This window comes from Gymnoscopelus braueri (assembly GCF_963280865.1).
Source record: "Gymnoscopelus braueri genome assembly, chromosome: 3".
Taxonomy (NCBI): Eukaryota; Metazoa; Chordata; class Actinopteri; order Myctophiformes; family Myctophidae; genus Gymnoscopelus; species Gymnoscopelus braueri.
In genome coordinates, this window is record NC_137612.1 from 8,994,571 (window position 1) to 9,018,699 (window position 24,129).

At 41.2% G+C, this 24,129-nt stretch overlaps 1 protein-coding gene across 1 annotated transcript in view; it reads left to right on the forward strand.

Moving 5' to 3' along the window:
- The window catches only part of fancd2 (FA complementation group D2), a 38,146-nt gene that overhangs the window by 8,854 nt on the left and 5,163 nt on the right, over window positions 1–24,129 (forward strand). Inside the window, exons 14-42 of the mRNA XM_080424197.1 lie at window positions 2,796–2,831; window positions 2,976–3,122; window positions 3,605–3,739; window positions 4,624–4,755; window positions 5,677–5,784; window positions 7,434–7,543; window positions 7,656–7,710; window positions 8,067–8,186; window positions 9,506–9,579; window positions 10,196–10,339; window positions 10,632–10,732; window positions 10,848–10,963; window positions 11,070–11,178; window positions 11,664–11,765; window positions 12,739–12,827; window positions 12,913–13,080; window positions 13,274–13,408; window positions 13,542–13,664; window positions 14,257–14,375; window positions 15,705–15,815; window positions 16,169–16,299; window positions 16,696–16,795; window positions 17,598–17,720; window positions 19,035–19,128; window positions 20,564–20,635; window positions 21,229–21,267; window positions 21,359–21,433; window positions 22,006–22,080; window positions 23,663–23,809. Coding sequence (XP_080280323.1) covers window positions 2,796–2,831; window positions 2,976–3,122; window positions 3,605–3,739; window positions 4,624–4,755; window positions 5,677–5,784; window positions 7,434–7,543; window positions 7,656–7,710; window positions 8,067–8,186; window positions 9,506–9,579; window positions 10,196–10,339; window positions 10,632–10,732; window positions 10,848–10,963; window positions 11,070–11,178; window positions 11,664–11,765; window positions 12,739–12,827; window positions 12,913–13,080; window positions 13,274–13,408; window positions 13,542–13,664; window positions 14,257–14,375; window positions 15,705–15,815; window positions 16,169–16,299; window positions 16,696–16,795; window positions 17,598–17,720; window positions 19,035–19,128; window positions 20,564–20,635; window positions 21,229–21,267; window positions 21,359–21,433; window positions 22,006–22,080; window positions 23,663–23,809 — 3,090 coding nt within the window. The remainder of the gene's footprint in view (window positions 1–2,795; window positions 2,832–2,975; window positions 3,123–3,604; window positions 3,740–4,623; window positions 4,756–5,676; window positions 5,785–7,433; window positions 7,544–7,655; window positions 7,711–8,066; window positions 8,187–9,505; window positions 9,580–10,195; window positions 10,340–10,631; window positions 10,733–10,847; window positions 10,964–11,069; window positions 11,179–11,663; window positions 11,766–12,738; window positions 12,828–12,912; window positions 13,081–13,273; window positions 13,409–13,541; window positions 13,665–14,256; window positions 14,376–15,704; window positions 15,816–16,168; window positions 16,300–16,695; window positions 16,796–17,597; window positions 17,721–19,034; window positions 19,129–20,563; window positions 20,636–21,228; window positions 21,268–21,358; window positions 21,434–22,005; window positions 22,081–23,662; window positions 23,810–24,129) is intronic.

Consider the following 24,129-nt stretch of genomic DNA (forward strand, 5'->3'; position numbering starts at 1 on the left):
AGGAGTAGGACGAAGGCTCTACGTCCTCCTGGTGGGGGCTCCTCACTGGCAGGGGAGTCTGTAGGATACGACAGCAGTGACAACACAGAAATGTGTGTGGAGAGGAATTAATTGGCATAACGACTAAATTGGGGAGACAAAAGGGGTACAATGATTGGCTTTTTTTTTACCAGAAACTATGAAATGTTGAGATCGACTTGCCTTATTCATCATCATCGCCTTTATTTAGACTAGGAGTACAGTTGAGGGGCAAGCCCATGTAGCCGAGGTAACATAGTTACTATGTTACAGTATCTATCCTTGTGACGATGATGCTGTAACTACTGGTACTGTGAACAACACCTACTCTACCACCTGCCCCTGGAATATACATTTGGCTACAAAATGATAAGCTTTAACTTTGATAAGCAGTCAGGTTTGCTATGTTTGTTTGTTGCCTATAGAAATTATAGCACTAAAGTCGGCCATTATGCTGTACCCCTTATGTAAGTCCCTTCTTCTATCAACGTAATGTGAATACCTGCGAAAACACTGACAATCAAATAGACAGAATACTTATGCATTGCACTGCAGAATATGCGATTTAAAAAAAATGAATGAACTAAGGGAGAAAGGGACATGTCGATTTTTGCCAGACCCAAGGGGTCGGGCTTACATGAGGCTTTGTACCTGTTTCGTCCATACATGGGCATGGTCACTTTGTCCTCCGGCCCCAGCCAAAAACAAGTCTGTCACTTTGTCCTCCGGCCCCAGCCAAAAAAAAATCTGTCCCCCAAAAAAGTCTGTCCATACATGGGCATAGAAGGCTGGGACACACGTCGTGCTTTGCACGACGTGTGTCCCAGCCATAAAAGTCTATCCCCCTTTCGTCCATACATGGGCATAGACACAGGCTGACACGTCATGTGAAGTCTGGGTCTGGCAGAACCAGGTCTCCTGGTCTTGTTAAAGAAGGGTACCCCTGGAGAAAATGTATGTGCCCTGATCAAAAATGCCATGACCCTCCCTTTGACTAAAAAAAATAATCAATGACCCTCCCCAAGTGATTGAAAAACAAAGATTAACCCTCCCCGACTATAGGAGTGTCACGATATATTGTCCCACGATATAGCCTATCGTGGTATTAAAATGTGACGATAGGTATTGTCAAGATGTCATACTGTATCGTAATATTTGTTTAATTATTTTTATTTTCTTTCTTTTTTTTTGACGGTGAAAGTTATAGGAGTTCTTACTGTATGGTGTATGATACGAAATGTAAAGCTTATCATAATCACAGTAATTATTAATCATGTCTTCCATCATATTCAAGATATTTTGGAGAGAAATGAAACAGACTCAAATAGGCCTACATCTAATCTAAGATTGTTTACATGGTATTATACTGTATCTGGTATTATAGATTTTTTTTTAGCTGTTGGAAATAACTAGGCTGCACTTGGTTTGTAAAGTCCAGATGACAAAAATATGAGGTTTGTGGAATTTATAGTTATGCAGTGTTGTATTATATTATATTTGTTATATTAGTGTCTATCTGTCCTCTGAAACAATGGGTTTATAGTTAGTGAGAACTTCACTTCTCCCTTAAGCTTGCACAAATGTATTTATTTGTGTGTACAAAGCACTTTGTAATTGTTTTTTAAAGGGCTTTATAATTGTTATTTTAAACTAAAGATGATGGCCAATGTTGATGATACATGAGAAAAGAACATTAATAATGTATCATATCGATATCATATGCCCAACATCATGTATGTATCGTGAAATTAGTGTTATCTTGACACCCCTAACCCTCCCCATCAAATACAACAACATGACATTTAAAACTGATAATATGTCCGATGTTTTTCTTTCCACATTGATTAGAACATTACTGTAGTCAGTCTTGCTAAATGCACAGTGTAGTGTCTGTAGTGGTAGTGTTCTAAACTTTCATGTGGGAAACCCATTGAATCCCATAATTATTAACTACAGTGACTACACTGTTGCCTACATCATGGGTTTTCAACTGGTGGTCCGTGGAGGTATTGCATGTGGTCCCTGACCCTGACCATGCATTTAGTAATGTAGGAAAGTGAAGATTTGTATTATATTTTATTTTATCGATGGTGGATACTGTTAATGTGCATGACAACAGAAAGGAAATTCAACTCAAGGATGACAGTTTTACACACGCACACAGCGCAAAGTATATAAGGGAGGTTTTAGTACATCAAGGTAAATACAGGCTTTTATTTGATGTATGATGACGCATCAATGTTGTCAGTTACTTGGAAGTCGGATGTCAAGAACTTCCACAGAAATGGGAGTTAGAATTTCAAGGGAAACTGTACCGGTTTACCTGGTTGAGTCATTAGGAAATGTGCCCATATCAATCGCATGTGCTTGCTTGTACTTGTGCAATTCGAAAATGGCCCCTGTCTAAGTTTTGTCCAAGGTGTTACTGGATTTGAATCCTTTGTATCATTTGAAATAGAGAGGGGTCATTGACCACTGTTCTGCTCTACTAAAAAGGTATATAAAAAACGGACTTTTATCAATTCAAAATTGCATGACCCTCCCTTGGATTCAAAGTGAAATTAGCTGACCCTCCCTTGTACTAAAATCAGAAAGGCATGACCCTCCCCTATTTTCCTCCAGGGACCCCCTTCTGTACATTTCGACTGGTCCCTAATACATAAATGTGTAATACAGATGCATCATGTCTTAAGTGATGAGTGAAAAGGCAGTGTTGCAGGTCTGATCCACTTCTAACATGTATTTCTTTTCTGCTCTTTTGTCGATGTGTTTTTCAGGCTATAGAGAATGTTGATGAAGCAGAGAATCATAAGGTAAACAAACGCTTCTGTTTTTGAGTAGCATTTCACACAATGTTCATCTCCTATTTGGTTTAGAGGCCGCAGTTTTCGATGTGTTGGTGGGTGATATCCCTCGGTGTGATCTTCCACTCTTGTGTTTGTGCCCTGCGATGCCAGGTAATAGATCTGCTGGTGCTGTTCATCCTTCATTCTACCAACGCCAACCAAAGCCGGCGAGGAGCTGAGCGTCTGCTTAAGCTGAAAGTGAGGACGGGTCAGATCCCGGAAGCTCTGCTACAGAAGACCTTTCGGGGATACGCTCAGGCGAGGCAATCTTTAGACACAAAAAGACTTAATTAACCCATTAAGACCTGAGGCCGATTCTACAAAATGTCTTCGAAATCCTAATCGTTTTTTTGTTTCTAAATCAGTGTTGCTCAAACTTTTTCATGTCAATGACCACCCCAAATTATATGTGTTTGGTCACAGACCCCCATCTCAAAATATTTTGTTCCAGGGACCCCTAGAAGCAAAGATTTGAGTTACAAATGTTTGCTTGAAAAATTTATATATATTCAAATATTTGCAAAAAAAAAATCACGATTAGTAAAAAATAGCAGATCTACAAGCTTGTAGCGCAGCACGCTATGAGCTTGTATATCTGCTATTTTTGAATAGCCAAAGACATCTAAAAATGACACAGATGCGTTCCCGGTCTTAATGGGTCAAATAACACCATGTGCTGCTGCTATGCAGTCCCCTCTATTTACGAATGTGATCATTAGTTAATGTAATTCTAATTGCAGGTGATGCGAGGGTATTTCCCATCCATCCTGTCCCTGGCTCAGGTTTTGCTGCGCTCCCCAGACTCCTGTGTGGTGCCCTTTGGCGGACACATGTACAGACACTCGTTCACTGCCTTCGACACTTACTGCCAACAGGTGGGTGCTGAAAGGATATGGTGCATGAACTCTAAGACATCTAACGCATACATGGGAAACTGGCGGCCCGGGGACCACATGCGGCTCCCACCTTCACTTAATGCAGCCCACAGGTTGATATAGGAACACTGATATATTATTGATTTCAGCTGCTACAATTCCAAACATGCAAACATGACTTAAATGTAGCTTAAATGACTAGTATAAAAATTCTATTGTCTTTTTTTTTATGTCCAATGTATTTGTATTTAACACATTGACTGCCAGAATTATTTCAGATTTTTTGCTGTAGCCTGCCAGAGATTTTTCATTGAAAAAAAAAGTACTCAGGAGCCGAGATACAGAATTTTTAAGTTTTAAGTTAACAAGGAAGTGGATAGGAGTCTAAATCTTCGAACAATCATAATGGTCTTTGGGTCAAAAAGAAAAAGAAAAAATCAAATCTTTGGCAGCCAATGTGTTAAGTTCATAAAGTTAACACAAGTATAACTAAATGCATTTGAAATGAAATAAAAATTGTACTTTTCAGGATTCTAATAAAAAAATATCAAAAGAAAATTCAGCATTCCAATTCAAAAATAGCAGATCTGCCAGCTCAAAACGCGTCGCAGTGCGACGCGTTTTGAGCTTGTAGATCTGCTATTTTTGCTACTTTTGTGTGACATAGAATGGCGAAGTACGGCATTAATTCACGAAAAAAGTTAAAATACGGAGATAAGACGTGTCTGCCCGACAGTATATGCAATGTGGCCCCCTGGAGTGAGTGTGGAAATATAGTGGCCCAACTCCATCATCAAAGTTGCATCACCCCTGATATTCTGACGCTATGTGGCAGCAGCATTCTCGACATGGCGGTGACCTCTCTGCTTTGTCATGGTTGATAGGAGGTGGTGGGCTCTCTGGTCACCCATGTATGCAGTGGTGTGGGAGGGGAGGTCGACGTGGCTCTGGAGCTGCTCTGTGGCCTGGTGACAGAAAAACCCTCGGAAATGGCCCTGTATGCCGTCTTTGTTAAGGTGAGGAGATCTTAATCATATATGGAAAGTAACTAAGTACATTTACTTAAGTACTGTACTTAAGTACAATTTTGATTTATTTGTACTTTACTTGAGTATTTCCAATACTTTTACTTCTACTCCACTACATCTCAGAGGCAAATATTGTACTTTTACTCCATTACATTTATTTGAAGATTTTAGTTACTAGTTACTTTTCAGATATAAATTATGATATAATGAAACATACATTAACCACTTCAGCCCTATTTTATACATAGGCTATTTGAAAATAGCCGATCTACAAGCTCACAACGCGTCGCATCGCGACGCGTTGCAGTATTGGTACTTTTACTTAAGTAAAGAATTTTAGTACTTTTTCCACCACTGAATAGACCCATAACCAGAGATACTGTACATAGAGTAGATTTTTTTTCTTTTTGAACAACATATACATGTTTATGTGTCATTAAAGGGATAGTTCACCCCCAAAATGACGATTATTCACCCCATGGAGACTTGAATTCATGGACATTCTTTCGTTTTTGTTGCATTCCTAAGCCAATAATTTGATGACCGGCACCAGTTCCGGTAGGAGACACAAAGAGCCTCCTTTGTGTGGCTTAGGAATGCGAAATATCCATGAATTCAAGTCGCCATGCGGTGACTAATCGATAGAAAAAAAATAATATTTTGGGTGAAGTATCCCTTTAACCTCAGAGCTTGAAGCATAATTCAAGCTTCATTGCTTGCCGGGTTGTTTGCCAGGGTTGCTCGCCGTCGCCAAAAACAACCGATTTACACAAACTGAAATCTGGTTGTTTTCGGTGACCGACCCCATTTTGCATCAGCATAAGTTAGGCTTCAGCCCCTTAAAGGTTTAAATATCTGTGCCTGTGTTAGCGTTGGTGTTTTTTAAGCTAACTGTAGTGTTGGACACAGGGAATCCTGGACTACATGGACAACCTGACTCCTCATCAGATCCGCCGGCTCTTCCACCTGCTCAGTGGCCTGGCGTTTGGACAAGAGCAGCAAGGCGCTCATATCCAGGTGCCACACAGTCCGTCAAACAACACTCGCATCACCCACAGCTGTTGTTGTCAGTACCAGTGGTTCTCAAACTTTTTCGTGCCAAGGACCCCCATTTGAAAATATGTTGTGCCAGGGACCCCCAGAAGCAAAGATTTGAGTTCAAAATGTTTACCTTTTAGGGACAGGTCGATTTTTAAAGAAGGGTACCCCTGGAGAAAATGTATGTGCCCTGATCTAAAATACCATGACCCTCCCTTTTGACTAAAAAAAAATCAATGACCCTCCCCAAGTGATTAAAAAACAAAGATTAACCCTCCCCGCCTATAGGAGTGTCACGATATATTGTCCCACGATATAGCCTATCGTGGTATTAAAATGTGACGATAGGTATTGTCAAGATGTCATACTGTATCGTAATATTTTTTTAATTATTTTTCTTTTCTTTCATTTTTTTTGCCGGTGAAAGTTATAGGAGTTCTTACTGTATGGTGTATGATACGAAATGTAAAGCTTATCATAATCACAGTAATTATTAATCACGTCTTCCTATTCAAGATATTTTGGAGAGAAATGAAACAGACTCCAGTCACTTTCAGTTTAAAGCACTGCAGAGGGGAGGTGTTGTGTGTCAGCTGATGCTCGTTGACGCTCGTTAATGTGACATGCATCAGAGCAGTTATGCCTCTGCACTCTCAAATAGGCCTACTACATCTAATCTAAGATTGTTTACATGGTATTATACTGTATCTGGTATTATAGATTTTTTTAAAGCTGTTGGAAATAACTAGGCTGCACTTGGTTCGTAAAGTCCAGATGACAAAGAGGTTTGTGGAATGTATAGTTATGCAGTGTTATATTATATTATATTTGTTATATTAGTGTCTATCTGTCCTCTGAAACAATGGGTTTATAGTTAGTGAGAACTTCACTTCTCCCTTAAGCTTGCACAAATTTATTTATTTGTGTGTACAAAGCACTTTGTAATTGTTTTTTAAAGTGCTTTATAATTGTTATTTTAAACTAAAGATGATGACAGTTTTACACACGCACACAGCGCAAAGTATATAAGGGAGGTTTTAGTACATCAAGGTAAATGCAGGCTTTTATTTGATGTATGATGACGCATCAATGTTGTCAGTTACTTGGAAGTCGGATGTCAAGAACTTCCACAGAAATGGGAGTTAGAATTTCAAGGGAAACTGTACCGGTTTACCTGGTTGAGTCATTAGGAAATGTGCCCATATCAATCGCATGTGCTTGCTTGTACTTGTGCAATTCGAAAATGGCCCCTGTCTAAGTCTTGTCCAAGGTGTTACTGGATTTGAATCCTTTGTATCATTTGAAATAGAGAGGGGTCATTGACCACTGTTCTGCTCTACTAAAAGGTATATAAAAAACTGACTTATCAATTTAAAAAAAAAAAGAGATTTGCACGCATTTTTGAGATTTTTCAAAAATAGTAGATCTACAAGTTCATAGCGCAGCACTCGGTGCCGTGCTATGAGCTTGTATATCTGCAATTTTTTTTATAGCCAAAGTATAAGTGATTGATTGTGACGCTTTATTAACTGATTTTGCTGGACCCCACTTTGAGAACCAATGCATTATACACCAGAGTCCATGCTATCGTTCCTCTGTTCTGTCTAATTCTTTCTGTCTGGTCTCAGGATGACATGCACATAGTGATCCGCAAACAGCTCTCGAGCAGCGTGCCCAAGTACAAGCGTATCGGTATCATCGGCGCCGTCATGGTGGTGGGCAGCATGGGCGCCCTCAGGTAGACTCTGTTTCATTCTCGTTCAACACTGTCTTCCCAAAACTGTAACTTCTGTGCTCTCTTACTCTTGTCTCTGTTGCTTATTCTGTTCTCTCTTCCCTTGCCTGTCTAGGCCAAAAGAGGAGAATTCACAAGAGGAACTATTACCACCGGAGACGTACAGACAGGTGAATGTTCTATTAGTATATCAATGTTGCAGAAGAGACAGAGTTAATAACAAGAAGCAGCAGAGATTCATAGTGGTACCAATATGGGTATATCCTCTCTGTCTAAATAAATATACAGAGATTTATACAGTCAGTTTTTGATTATTCTGAATGTTTTCCCAGCAGTTGTCAAAAACATGACTTTTTACATTATGGAACATTCGCATTTTGTGTGAAATAGAAAATGGCACTAGTTTACATGAGGCATCACTAAACCAATAAAATGTTATTCCCCAAATTTTCTGTCGATTGACTAATCGATGTATGGATGAATAGTTTCACCGCGTGTTCCTATTCATCTATTGTTGCCCATGTAGGTGACAGCCTTGTTGGAGCTGGTGAAATCGTGCAGCGAAAGCTCTCCTGAGGCTGCTGCTCTGTACTATGACGAGATGGCCAACCTGGTCCTCAACTGTAACCTGGACTCTACCGTGCAGGTGTGTTTGAGATATAAGCTTAACAAAGCATACAGTATGCAACAATGTTAATTTGCTGCTCTCAGGGCAGTTTCTCTATGCTGGCCTCAGGGCAGCTTAAATGATATACATACCACAACATTCATTTGCTGCTCTCAGGGCACTTTCTCAATGCTGGTCTCAGGGCAGCTTAAATGATATACATACAACAACATTCATTTGCTGCTCTCAGGGCAGTTTTTCACTGCTGGTCTCAGGGAAGTTTAAATGATATACATACCACAACATTAATTTGCTGTTCAATGCTGGTCTCAGGGCAGCTTATAGCCTTCTACAGGTATATATATGCAACAATGTTAATTTGCTGCTCTCAGGGCACTTTCTCAATGCTGGTCTCAGGGCAGCTTAAATGATATACATACAACAACAACAACAACAACAACAACAACATTAATTTGCTGCTCTGAGGGCAGTTTCTCAATGCTGGTCTCAGGGCAGCTTAAATGATATACATACAACAACATTAATTTGCTGCTCTGAGGGCAGTTTCTCAATGCTGGTCTCAGGGCAGCTTATAGCCTTTTACAGGTATATATATGCAACATTGTTAATTTGCTGCTCTCAGGGCAGTTTCTCAAGGCTGGTCTCAGGGCAGCTTAAATGATATACATACCACAACATTCATTTGCTGCTCTGAGGGCAGTTTCTCAATGCTGGTCTCAGGTTAGCTTAAATGATATACATACAACAACATTCAATGCCTCACAACGTGAGGCGTTGTGAGCTTGTAGATCTGCTATTTTCACAATGTTATCTGTGGAACCGAGTCAAACTAAATATAATGCCTCAACTCCTACATTCGAAGTGCTTGTCAGGGCAGTTCAAATATGATTATTTTGGGAGGTCACGGGCCTGAAAAAGGTTGAGAATCACTGGTCTAGAAGAGGGTCTTTCTGTGTGTCTAGAGCTAATCTTGTAATCTACTGGTCCAATCAGCGCCACATTGCCAGTAGGCCACAGAAGTAGCCTATACTTCTTTCACGTAATACATTTTGAAATATGAAACTTCAATTTTATAATGGAAGACAACAGGGCTTGGATCAAGCTGAAACCTTGCCCAAATTTGAGAGTCATACATCATAGATATGTCATAGATTACTGACGTCACAGGCTGGCCGCATGAAGTCTGAGATCCACATGATTACATTTTCGATTCATAACATCCTGTGAGCTGACATTTTAAATTAGTCTTGTAGACATCAGTTTGTTTGCACACTGACGGCGGGCAGCTGCTGCATGATTAAACACTTTATCCCTGTTTTCTTCCCCCTGGCCAACAGGATTGGATAGGGAAGAGTGTCCTGGATGACTTCCAGGAGGATTTCGTGGTGGATCTTGGCCCAGAGATCAGCAGGTTTGTTAATGCTCAGCTGGGGCTTTAGATCAGGGGTTTTCAACTGATGGTCCGTGGACCACCGGTGGTCTGTGAAGGTAGTGCATGTGGTCCCTGACTATAATTTTGGAAAGCGAGGCCTAGTTGAGAAACAGCGCACTAAATGACCTGGTGACCTATGATGACGCGTCAATGTTGTCAGTTACTGGGAAGTCGAAGGTTAAGAAATTCCACAGAAAAGGGAGTTAGAATCTCAAGAAGGGAAAGTGTGCCCATATAATGGTGTGTGTCTGCATCAGTATATCAGTTAAATATGAGTTTAATATAGAAGTTTAAGAGAACTGATCTATTCGTAACCGTGGGATAGGAATAGACCAGTGGTTCTCAAGCTTTTTTTTAGCTCTGGACCACTAGCATATTTCAGTTGAATAATGACTGTTAACTAGCTAACTCCACTTTTTTCATTTCCTGAAAAATGAACATTCTGGAGTTAGCTGGTTTCTGCCGGACAGCAGAGATATCAAACTTGGGACGGGGGGTCCTTGAAATGAAAAAGGTTGAGAAGCACTGGTTTAGATCATTAATAGCTGTGTGAGGGCCTGTCCATGTGATGACTTTACTTCTGTCTGTGTCGCAGCTCCTCGCCCCTCCCAGCCTGTGTGGTTTACAACCTGGATGATGATGAGAGTCAGGGAGGCATCGCCATCAACCTCCTGCCTGTTCTGGCTGATGATGTTCAGAAGAAAGCAGAATCCTGGAGTCAGAACGACAAGGCACACAAGTCAGTCTCCACACTGTCTCTCTTAACCACTTAAGCCCTATTTTATACATCAGCGTTCGACGTTGTCATAGCCGATATACAGGCTCAAAAATAGGGGCGGCAGTATGAAAATGCTTAATGCTGTTATAAGGAGTGAACACAAAATATATAATCATTGGCATACTTTGCTATGTTCATGAGGCATTTGTGGTACTTGCGATGAAGTGATTGAAAACAACAACTCATGTAACTAAATAGATTTTATTAATAGGTTGATGTGGTGGATTGTGTATTAATTGTTGGTGTCTTGTAGGCGGGTGTCTCCTCTTTGCCTGTCTCCGTTCTTCCGGCTGCTGAGGCTGTGTGAGGAGAAACGACACCAGGGAGACTTGGAGGAAATCGATGCCTTGCTAGGTGAGGAAGAGAGAGTTACAAACTAACTACTGAGTCTGATTGTGATACCAATTTGTTGTACAGCTATAAAGTTATTGGCTTTTGTGTGTGCGTGTATGTGCATTGTGCATCACAGGCTGCCCCCTGGTGTTGACAAATATGGACGTAATAGAGAAAGTGGAGAGCCTGTCCAAGGCTGAGAGAGAGTTCCTCTGCATGTTGCTCTTTCACACCATCAACTGGTTCAGAGAGGTAATTGCATTATTTTGCGTCAACAATTTGAACTGTTATACAGTCTGCCCGTTGCCCAAGTTATTTCAGTGTAAATGCATGATGTGTTTTGTGTGTTTTTATGTAGGTTATAAATGCCTTCTGCCGGCAAAAAGAGACGGAGATGAAGATCAAAGTGATGACTCGCCTACAGAACATCACCTACCTCCAGACTCTGTTAGAGAAAGCTTTGGCAGGTATGTCTCTGAAGCAAACAAACCAGCAGGGGGATGTTTAAATCATTGGTTCTTAAAGTGGGGTCCGGGGGGGGGGGGGGGGGGGTACCAGGGGGTCCCCAGAAAAAATCAGTTAATAAAGCGTCGCAATGATTTTAACCCCTTTATCCATATTTTATACATTGGCTATTAAAAAATAGCAGATCTACAAGCTCGTAGCACGGCACCGAGTGCCGCGCTATGAGCTCGTAGATCTGCTATTTTTGAAAAATCTTGAAAATGTGTGCAAATCTTTGAATATATATTTATTAAAGCGAACATTTGTAACTGAAATCTTTGCTTCTTGGGGGTCCCTGGAACAAAACATTTTGAGATGGGGGTCCGCGGCACAAATACATATCATTTTGGGGGTCCTTGACATGAAAAGGTATGAGAACCGCTGGTTTAAATAATGAATTTACCCTGATGACACGACGTACCGTCTATAATACAATTTGCGTTTCCAGCGACACCTGGCTTCATTCCCCCTCTCGCTAACTTCGATGGAGAAAGCGCAGAAGTAGTCCCTGTCCCCGGCTCAGCAGCTCCTCAGAGCAAGGCCAAGAAAGGTAAACCAGGTTCATTCAACTCAACTGTCAACATAATGTCCATGAGCCAGAGCCCCAAAATTGAGCAATGATTATCGAAAGAGTGGGCAAAACCAGACCTATATTAAATTGTTTATAGGGTCAATATAAGTAAATAAATATATGATAACCTTTCCACAGGAGCAGCTTTTTCATATTCATCACACATTTTGTTATTTTCCCCATACGTACATGACAGGTGAAAAAATTACAAAATTTAAAAAATTGTTATCATAATGAAACTTCCCCAGTTGATTACTTACATGAAGACAATGATTTATCGTATTACAAGTTTTCTGAAATTGTATATTTAAATATGCAAATTAGGCATTTAGTCCATGAGCCAGAGCCCCATTGAGCCAGATATTGAATATTCCCTCGTTAAAAACCTTTGACTCCAACATCTTAACAAAATGAAATAAGAATGTTGACTCTGGCTTTGTCCAATGTTCCAATGTTGATTCTGGAAAGTTATGCAAATTCGGGCATATTTTCATAATGCCTAATTTGCATATTTAAATATACAATTTCAGAAAACTTGTAATACGATAAATCATTGTCTTCATGTAAGTAATCAACTGGGGAAGTTTCATTATGATAACTATTTTTTAAATTGTGTCATTTTTTCACCTGTCATGTACGTATGGGGAAAATAACAAAATGTGATAAATATGAAAAAGCTGCTCCTGTGGAAAGGTTATCATACATATATTTACTTATATTGACCCTATAAACAATTTAATATAGGTATGGTTTTGCCCACTCTTTCGATAATGAAATCTTGTCTGGCTCATGGACTAATAATGCTGCCATGTAGACTAGAACACCTCTGCAAAATTTCTTGGGCATATTATGGTCATGTGGTGATGTTCATGGAACTCTGAGAATGAGGAAATAAGGGACAATTGTGTGTTTCTCTCTCCCTGTGGCTCTCTTCTTTTCCTGTGTGGCACAGGAAACAAGAGGAAAGCACCTGCTAAGAACTCTCCAGGAAACGGCTCTCAGATGGAGGAAGGAACTGAGGCCTCTGAGGAATGCCCGCAGGTAAACGTAGTTAAGCATTATTTATTTATTGTTCTTAATGCTCATTAAACGTGCTGCTAAATCTGTGCTCGTTCTGCTCCTGCAGGAGCAGCCAGAGAAGGAGAAGGAGAAGGAGAAAGAGAAGGAGGCCCGGCATGGGGTGAGCCTGGCGGGCTACCGGCCTTTCTTCAGAGAGCTGGACGTGGAGGTGCTCAGCGTGCTGCAGTGTGGCCTGCTCTCCCGGTCACTGCTGGACAGCCAGCATAACACCAACGTAAGGCCACAGAGAGTAGTGTAGATGGTGAACTGTGGTCAGATCATGGCAAACCATGCCGATTTAATAACTCCTTTTAATTACTATTAATCCCATAGGCCATGGATCTTCCCTGCCTCATGCTCCACATGTAACAAACACACAGGGAGTCTCTGTATCTAATCTCGTGTAACTTTGCTTTGGTGCCGTTCAGGCGCGAGAGGAAGTTCTGCTGGGTCCTGGTGAGCTGGTCTTCCTGCTGGAGGACATGCTTCGCAAAATGGAGTTCAGTCTGACGGCCGCGCCGGCCAAGAGAGCCGGCGCGGGCCGGCCCGGGTTCGGGTTCAAGGTACAAGATACGAGGCTAGTGCAAACAGTGAAAGGCCAAACAGGCTCGTTTGGTCATTAAGCCTAATTGTTACTCATGGCGTTACTGTCTGTCAGCTGATGAGATCATGACGTTGCCTTGTGTGCAGGGGAAGACGGACAAGAGCGTGGGGTTCTCCCACCTCCAGCAGAGGAGCTCCAAGGAGATCGCCTCCTGCTGTGTCCAGCTGCTGCCCGCCCTCTGTTCACACCTGGAGAACTGCCACAACCACTTCCAGGTACACCCCACTGTGAGACCAGCTGAGGATGCTGGCTCTTTTTCATCCACTGCCAATGTGCATCTTGTTTAACACATTGAGTGCCAGGGTTTTTTAAAAACAGGGTACAGTCAGTGCCTGGATTTTTAACCATTTTTTAACCTTTTTCAAGTAGTCACAAAATATTTTCAGTGATCACCGTCCTCACGGTGATCCCCTCATTACACACACAGGGGTCTCGTACAATCGGGGGATTTTTTTTTAAAACATTAGGTAATCCGTTCCATAGTTGCAGCCAGTTGAAAATAGTCGAAAATAGTCAAAAATACATAATTTAAAAAAAAGGAGCCGAGATACAGGCTTTTGAAGTCATAAGTTAACCAGGAAGTGGATTGGAGTCTATATCTTCGAAAAATGATATCTCCTGGTGCTGTGAAGGAAAAAAAAAATAATAAGAAAAAAAAAATAATAATAATATTTTTTCCCAAAAACGGTGGTCCGGACCGTTTTTGGCACTCCTCGTTTGGATTATGAAAAACGTTCCGGACCGTTTTTGGCACTCAATGTGTTAATTTTACTAAACTATTATCCATTCTGCTTTTCATGACACCAGGCCCTGCTCTCTAACAACGATGGAGTGGTGGACGGCCCGTGTACGGACGTTCAGGAGCATCAGCTACTGTCCTCAGCCTACCGACTTCTCCTGCAGATCCTGAACACCACCTTAAGCTGGCGAGTCTGTCCTGATATCTGATATTACAACCACTGACTCCATGGCATTGTTGTTGCATGTATTTAACCCATGGGTGCCAGAGGTTTATTAAAATATTATACGTTGAGTGCCTGCATTTCTTCCATCCACTTGCGTTATACGTTTCGTGCTGTGAGAAGCCCCGACGCGGAAGTGCATGTAAACAAAGCGTGCGTGCGAGACGGCGGAGGGTCCCGACTAACGCCTGGAACAATAATATTTCCAACGCGACCCTCCATTGCAGCGTGATCGCCGATCGAAAACGGCTCGTTTTCACCACGTTAAAAAGAAATGGAGATATTAAGCTTTTAGTCAAGGAGATAACATTGAAAACGCCGACCGGAAGGATTTTTGACATGGAGCCAGATCCAGCCTCTTCTTCTCAGAAACTCCTTGGGTGATGTCAAAGTTTCGTTTTAGCGCCCCACGTGGCCCACATGTATAAAAATAGAATTGGGTCAAAAACGGTCCGGACCGTTTTCGGCACTTCTCGTTTGGACCCTCAAAAACGGTCCGGACCGTTTTTGGCATTCAATGTGTTAAGACCGGGAACGCATTTGTGTCATTTTTTTGATTTATTTGGGCTATTCAAAAATAGCAGATCTACAAGCTCATAGCGCGGCACCGAGTGCCGCACCATGAGCTTGTAGATCTGCTATTTATTTATTTTTCTCGTGAAAATTTGTGCAAACCTTTGTCAAATGTCTTTGTTTTTCTGAAAAACTATTTTGTGTATCAGTGGTGCTCAAACTTTTTCTTGTCTTTTTGGCCGCCGATCCCCATCAAAATATGTTGTTCCTGGGAGCCCCCAGAAGCAAAGAGTTAAAAATGCTGTTTCCAAAAATATATATATGTATTCAACACAAATGTTCAAGATTTTTCAATAATAGCAGATCTACAAGCTTGTTGCACGGTACTCTGTGGACTTTTTTCCCCTTCTTTTTTTGGGTCACTTCACTGTCACTATCTCTGCGGAGTGGGGACCCCCAACATTTTTTTTGGGGGGTCCCCCACAGGTTATCACCCACAGGTTGAGAACCGCTGATGTAGAACACCTCTGCACATTTCTTGTTTCCAAAAATATATATATGTATTCAACACAAATGTTCAAGACTTTTCAATAATAGCAGATCTACAAGCTGGAGCTTGTAGGCCTGCTATTATTGAATAGCCCAAAGTATAAAATAATGCTTACAGCTAAACATCTAAAATGACACAGTATGTGCGTTCCCGTATTCATTAGTTAAATGTGCATATAGTGTATTTATTAATGTTTTGTGTCCGTTTTTCTGTCTCTCTCGCTCTCTCAGGTCTGGGTTTTCCCAGCCAGGCCAGCGGAGCTTATTGAAGAGTGCTCTGGGAGTGTTGTCTGCACGTCTTAAAGAAGTCGGGGCTGAGCGGACCCTGGAGCAACTTATAAAGTGAGTGATGAAGGTTTAAAGTCAGAGGATAGCAGGTGCTGTACCTGGTGTTACACACATGTTTGTCCTGATGAAGGTCTAATGACCGAAGCACAGATTTAAGAAAGGGCATCCTTTTTTGCAAGTTCCAGACAGTGTGCGGAACCTTTTTCTTTGATCACAGATCCCTTTCAAAACAACAACAACAACAACAACAACAAATTTAAAATACCAGAAGCGCAAAGTGTTTCCCAAATTAGGTGTAATCTTGATCTCACTATGTAACAAAAACAATCTTTCATTTAGCCGTTTGCTCGCACATCCCTGCGGTTTCATTATTATTGCAGTAATCGGACTTGTTTCTGCTTTTTCAGGGACAGCTTTCAGTACCTGCTGAACTTCCGTAGCACCGTGCCCAGTCTGAGCACGGCGCTGTGTCTCTCTCGGCTCCTCTCCACCGTGGCAGAGAGAGGAGGGAACCCCACCGCCTTCAGAGAGCAGACCGGTCAGCATCATCACACCACCTGCTATTACCTCATTTAACCCATTAAGACCGGGAAAGCATCAGTCATTTTAGCCATTATTTTATACTCTATAAATTTATAAATAGATTTATAAATCTATGAGCTTGTAGATCTGCTATTTTTGGAAAAATCTTTGAATATATATATATTTTTTTTAAAGTGAAAATTTGTAACTAAAATCTTTGCTTCTGGGGTGTCTTATAGTTTTTTTATTTATTTTTTAACTTGTGTCTATATCAGTGGTTCAATTTGAGTTAAGAAATCTTAAAATGACACACAGATACGTTCCCGGTCTTTATGGGTGAAATCCACTCATCTAATCTTCTGCTCACACGATGGACTGTTCTTCATTTACCGTGATTGATTCTTCTTCGTAGCGTCCCTGGCACGGCGTTTCCTGGGCCAAGAGTGGGTGACCGCCAGCGGGGAGAGAGAGCGAGGAAACAAATACAACGAGGGCCTTACGACTCTGCTCAGGTGTGTTTCTATATCTGTATCAGAATACCCACCCCACTACCTGACATTGTTGTAAGTTGTAGAATAATTGGTGATTATCGACTAACGACTTGCAAACATTATCCCCAACTGGCACCAGTCTGCAACTGGTCAGTCCAGACCGCTGCTACGGTCAGTAAAACGGTTTTGTTGCAAGGAGTTGCGTTGGTGTGTGTGTGTGGACTGGGCCTTTATTATCATGCCACCTAGTGGCCCATCCCTCATATGACACCTTTTCAGCAGTCATGACAATACTCCAAAGTACAATTTTTTTAGTACACATTACACAGTTACAGACATTGCTGGATGTATACATTATAGATAATGATACCCTATATCAACAAACGTTCACTCTGTTTAAAAGGTTAAAGGCTGATTTGTGATGTAGAACAGTAGCTCACTAACTGATTTATGTTAGATTTCATTCAGGAGGGCGCCCGCTGGCCTAGCGGTCCAGGTGCGTACCACATATGCTGGTAATCCAGCTTGACAGTGTGTCGGGGGTTCGACGACCTTTGCTGTGTCACCCCCCCCCCCCCCATCGCTCTCCCCATTTCCTATCAGCCTACTTTCCCATCAATAAAGGCAGAAAAAGGCCCAAAAATATCTTTAAAAAAAGACTAAACTCAGGAATGTTACTGAATGAATTATGCGAGGGCCTGGTAAACCATGAATATCATTTTCGACCATCAACATGGTAGCTGTGACCTGTAAACGCAGATCTGCTGAAGATGTCAACGACACCATTTCCTTGGTGTCTGACCTCCTCTTATCTGTCTTCCAGTATCTACCTGGAGCACACTGACGATGTCCTGAAGGCTGTGGAGGAGATAGCTGGAGAGGGCATCCCTGAGCTCCTCGATGCAGCTAAAGACGACGGCTCCAAAACCTGGCCCACTCTCAGCAGGTACAGAAGAACCTCAATCACCCTGTTTATCTGGGGAGCCAAGTGGGACCGTAACCCATTAAGACCTGAGGCAGATTCTACGAATGCCTTCTAATTCAGTAGTTCTCAGTAGACCCCCAAAATGATATGCATTTGGCCTCGGACCCCCCCATCTGAAAATGTTTTGTGCCAGGGACCCCCAGAAGAGAAGATTTGTGTCAAAATGATTCAAATGTTTCCAAACACTTTCAAGATCTTTCAAAAATGTTCAAAAATAGCAGATGTACAGATGTAGCAGATGTAGCAGATGTTGCAGCGTGGCACAAAGTGGCGCGCTGTTGGGCAGAAACCGTGTATCTATAACATTTATTTTATTTTTCGCATCACAACGCAATGTGAGCTTTGGAAGATTTTTTTTTTTTTACCTATAATGACAAAATAGGGACGTCACTTTGAAAGTGGTTAAGTCTGTCTGTGGGTTTTATAAATTCTTATACAATTAAAAGTATTAAATAGAGCACGTGACAAAAATATATACACAGGTTATTTTTTCCATTTCCTGAAAATTAAAGGTACATACAAGGTTTCCTCTCGACAGCGGCGATATCCAACTTCACCTGGTCAAAGACGCGTTCCGTCATGCACTCTCGCTACTCGCTTTAATACTTGTTTATTTACACTACTATGGAGAGGAATAAAACAGACACTACTTGTGTTTATGCTCCATGAGGCTGTGTCCACCACAGACTTATAAAAAAATTGTGCTGTCGCCGTTGTGTCATTAATTTCCAAGGAAAAGGCAGTGCTTTCAGCGCTCATGACCCAAAATGAGAACCTGACCTCTTTTTAGGCCTTAAGCCTGACCTGTTTTTTTTTAACCCATTAAGACCTGGAACTGTGTCATTTTTAGATTTGAGCTAAAAAGCATTATTTTACACTTTGGGCTATTCAAAAATAGCAGATATACAAGCTCATAGCGCGGCACCGAGTGCCGCGCTACGAGCTTGTAGATCTGCTATTTTTGAAAAATCGTGAAAATGTGTGCAAATCTTTGAATATATATATTTTCAAAGCGAACATTTTTAACTCAAATCTTTGCTTCTGGGGGTCCCTGGAACAAAATATGTTGATGGGGGTCCGCGGCCAAATACATATAATTTTGGGGGTCCTTGACATGAAAAAGATTGAGCACCACTGATATAGAAACATATGTTTTTCAGAAAACTGTTAAGATTTAGGAGACATGCAGAATCGGCTTCAGGTCTCAATGGGTCTCAAGAAGAAAGACTTTCAGTTCAGTTTTTTGTACTTTCACTTTCTCCCCTCTTTCGTCAGGCTGACGTTCGTGGTGTTCTATAAAGGCATGATGGCAGAGCTGGAGAAGGCTGTGAGGAAGATCCCTGCCTGTAAGAACAGTGATAGCACTGAGGTAAAACCACAAGAGGTCTCACTGGGGTGGTAGTAGTGAGAATGGAATGTTCTTTTTGGTGTGTACCTAAAAAATCATCTATATTGGAAACTAGAAAATGCACTCAGTAGAGCACAGACCATAAAGTGTTGCAATACCAGTAACACTGCCACGTCCCTTTTGGGGAAAAGGTTCAATTGCGTATATATTTACTTAGTGTAGAATAGCATAATTCTCATTTGATGAGTCGGCGGCTCCAAGTCGAGACTGATGATATTGCAAAAAACAGAAGTGGGCACAGCCCTGGGTATCGGCCAGTGGTGTAAAGTAACTAAGTACATTTACTCAAGTACTGTACTTAAGTAAAATCTTGAGGTATTTTTACTTTACTGGAGTATTTCCAATTTTCAATACTTTTACTTCTACTCCACTACATCTCAGAGGAAAATATTATTTTATACTAATTTTTACAATTATTTGAAAACTTTAGTTACTAGTTACTTTACAGATATAAATTATTATATTATAAAACATACATTAACCACTTCAGCCCTATTTTATACCTAGGCTATTTGAAAATAGCAGATCTACAAGCTCACAACGCGTCGCATTGCGACGCGTTGTGAGCTTGTAGATCGGCCATTTCAAACATTTTAGTACTTTTACTTTTGGTACTTTAAGTATATTTTGATGCCAATACTTTTGTACTTTTACTCAAGTAACATGTTGAACACAGGCCTTTTACTTCTAACAGAGTATTTTTATATTGTGGTATTGCTACTTTTACTTCAAGTAAAATATCCGAGTACTTCTTCCACCACTGATATCGGCCAGCGAGTTGTCGGCTCTGAACCAAGGCCCCCTTTAGAGACATAAGAAAAAGAGGATATGGGCATGGCGTGTGTGTTGGACTGAAAAGTTGCCGGATCAGAGCCAATTCCGATGACACCCCATAAGGCCATAAGGCCCCTTTTGAAGACACAAAAAAAAACACACGTAAGCCGCCGTGGCCCTGGCAGTCGAACAGCATTCAGTAACGTTAATAGCTTCCTCTGAGCCCCATGACAAACCTTTCCTCAAACATTCGTGGTGTTATTTGAATCCTAAGATAAGGTGCCTTTTTGTGATAGACCTCACCAACTTTAATAAATAAGTTAATACGATTTTCCTTGGCCCTTGACCAACCTTTTCCACCACTTTCTGAGCCAATGCTTTCATAACATTTATGTGATATTCTGTCAGATAGACTGGGGGGCGAAGGCATTACCTCCCGGCGGAAGCAATGAAACGGTGGCATGGCATTTCTGAATGCAATGTTAAAGCCACTTTCCAGTTGTAATTTCAATACAGTTAAGCTTTCCCACTTCCCTGCATTTCGTTTACTCACGATATGCAATTGCGTGTGTGCGTGCATGCGTGTGTGTTATTTCTGATAAACTTTCCTTACTTCTTCCAGGCCCAGAGTGAGAAGTTACTGACATGGAACCTGGCTGTCAGAGACTTTCACCTCCTGGTCAATCTAATTCAGGTGCATTACTTGTCTCAGTGATCTGCAGGATGTTATGTTGAACTGTGTGTGTGTGTGCGTTAGGCCTGACCTCGACTAAGTCGACTAGTCGACTGGTTAGTCGCGGGGGGTCCGAGTCAACTGCGTGTCTCTTAGTCGAATCTAGTCGGAAAAAAACAAAACATTTTTTTTTTTTTTTAAAGGGCCAAAAATTTTTATAATTGTTTTTTGGCGAAGTCTACACCTGCAACCACACGTAACTTCCACTTTATTCCTCGTCTTTGTATTGGTATTGTTTGTGTTGGAGCGCCTCAGTGCGGCTGCAGAGTTCATGTGCAACCTCTTCCAGAGAGAGATAGAGACACTAGAAACTCTGCTGGAGACATAAAACAAACTGTGTAGACTTGGCCCTTTGAAATAAAATGTATTTTGGCCCTAAAAAAAAAAAATTAGTCGACTGCCAGTCGACTATTGGCAATTAGTCGCCAATTAGATTCGACTAAACAAATCCTTAGTCGGGGACAGGCCTAGTGTGCGTGCGTGCGTGTGCGTGTCCTTTACAACACGGTAGTATGTGTCCCACTAAAGATCTCTGTCGTCTGTTCTTCTCACAGGTCTTTGACTCTAGGCCAGTTCTTAATGCGTGTCTTAAGGTGAGTTAAACCTCTGCTTGAAGCAGATCTTGTGTTCAGCAGCAGCTGCTATTGACTCCATACTAAACGTTTCTAATGTTGTCTCTGCTAGTATGGTCGTCTTTTCCTGGAGTCTTTCCTGAAGCTTGGGATGCCGCTGCTGGACTATTGTTTCAAAAGGCACAAGGTACAAACCAAGCTGTCTGCGTTCACATTGGCTACAAACTGTCTGGACATCCTGTAAATTACATAACTTGGCTGTCATCTTGAAACTGAACATGACACTGAGAACATAACATTACTGTACAGCAGGGGTCAGCAACCTTTTTGACATGAAGTGCCATGTTTCTATTTTCTTGATGGTCAGTGTGCCTTATTTATCAACACTATCTTTGATTATGACACCACAACAAAATAAAATATTTCCAACAGAGTTCAGAGTTTGTATGAATGTAGAATTATGTGAAGGATGTAATTTGCATACAGATATGAGGGGACTTCATTTAATTGACTAAATTATTTTAAATATTTTATATAAAAATAGAGTAATCCTCTCTCTCTCACTTGTGCCAGTGTGCCAGGGATTACCCTCCCCTGTGCCAATGTTGGCACCCGTGCCTAAGGTTGCCTACCCCTGCTGTACAGTATGTTGTTACTATTTTTTTTTTAGCCCAAGTAGTGTTACCAAATAATGGAAATGTTTCCCGAGATCAGTAACAAGTAGCACTACCCACTAACTCTTTGTAATGCATGTCTCAGGAGGATGTCCAAAGTCTGCTGAAGACCATTCAACTCAGCACCAGGAAGCTCCATCACATGTGTGGATACTCAAAGGTAGCTATGTGAGGATATTCAAGCTTGTCTGTCACACTTATTAGGTACATAATCGTCTAATCGCGATTAGTCTAATCGCGATTATTTGAGATAATCACAATAATTTTTCATAATCATTTCCATGTTGACAAATGTTCATACATTTTCAAATATTTAAAAAAATCTGAAATAGCAGATCTACACACTTACTGTGCAGCGCGTCACTTTGTTTGTAAGCTTGTAGATCCGCTATTTCAGCCAAAACATTATTTTGAAAGTTTACAATGATTAAATGTCAGTCATTTCTTTATATATTGAAGTTATGTTGTCATATCCAGCCTGTGCAGTTTTTTATTACGAAGCCTAAAAGGCAAACGGAAATATATTTTATATTTATGTTCCAATGTTCAAAACACAATTAAATCATTAATCGCAATTATTTGTATGAAAATTAATCGTGAACTTAAAGTTGTACAATGCAGATTCACAAATAACGATTTTTAGCAACCTCTGCTGGTCACTACCGTCACTGCATACAATTTCCGTAGTCCTTGATTACCCAGAATTCCATTTGTTTTCACCGGAAGCCGGAAGCGTTTCAAAAAGCGATCTTTTAATTGTTTTATACTATCTGCGGATCGTTTCTCTTAGCCAGTGGAGCATTAGTTACCATGAGCTGTGCTTTCTTTTTCTGTTCTTTTTCGATCTTCCAATCCTACATTCTCTTAAAATCAGCGTGAGGTTCCTTGTTGTTATTAGCGCGGTAGTTCCTGGCCAAACAGGAAACCGTTGCGGTAGTTCCTGGCCGACGTCATGACGTCGGCCAGGAACGTCATTTTCCCGGGAAAGTCCCCCCCGACAGCGTTCAATAGAAAATATATAAATAAAAGGCTTCCGGGGGTGAAATTCATGGAGTGGGTGTTGTGAAACTTTTTCCACTCACAAAATATATACAATTTAACTTTAGTTTTGTTGAAAACGTTACCTAGTATTACTTTAAGATGTGTAATCGTGACAGCCCTAGCTACAGCAATACACATATGGATATGGACAGTGGACACTAGTTAGTTATCTCATTTATTGATGCAAGGTAAACTATTACATGTATTGACTATTGACACATGGTAGCTATCGCATGTATTATCACTATAAGGTCGCTATCACATTTGTGGACATGGAGCACATGGAGTACTTCTTTGACAATGTTGTTATTTCAGTTAAATGAAGTATACTATGCATATAATGACCTTAAAGCGGCATTTAAATGAATAAAATGTAATTTTAAGACCGTTAATACAATATAACTTATACAATTGGGGTGGTTGTATTTAGTCTCGCTGCTCTTATATTGAGACATTTAGATGGTGTCAAAGGTCATGTCTCACCTAGACACATGATCTGACACAAATTCTGACCTGATGGTCAAGATTCAATTTATCCCCTGAGCAAGCAGGCAGGCTCTATTAGCTCAATGGTATAAAAAAAGAAATGCAGCACATGCGCAGGAAACCGGGTTCAAATCCGGGGTAGAAGAGGAGAGTTGCATAGTGTAGCTTTAATGTGATAAGCTGTCCTAAAGCTCTGGTTGATTTTGTTTGTTCAGATCAGTCAGGACATGATCCTGACCAACCACGTGCCGGCCCTGAAGAAGAGTTTAGAGGTGTTTGTTTACCGAGTCAAAGCCATGCTGACTCTTAACAACTGTCAGGATGCATTCTGGATGGGCAACCTGAAGAACCGTGACCTGAAGGTATGCTTTATTTCTACTGATTGGAGTGTGTGTGTGTGCGTGCTGTGCATTGTAACACAGGACTTCTAACATTTACAACAGTGATGGGTCGCACTCAGAATGGCAAGAGTTAACTTTCTATTTCTTCTTCATATCTTTGCAATGAAGGACAAACATTTCGGCCATCAAGCCTTCGTCAGTGGCTGGATCCACACTGATGAAGGCTGGATAGCCGAATCCTTTGTCCTTCATTCATCTGGCGTTAGTGATGAGCGGGCCGACCCGTAACCCGCGGGTCCCGCGGGTCAACCCGCGGTGCGGGTGGTCGAGTCAAGATTTCA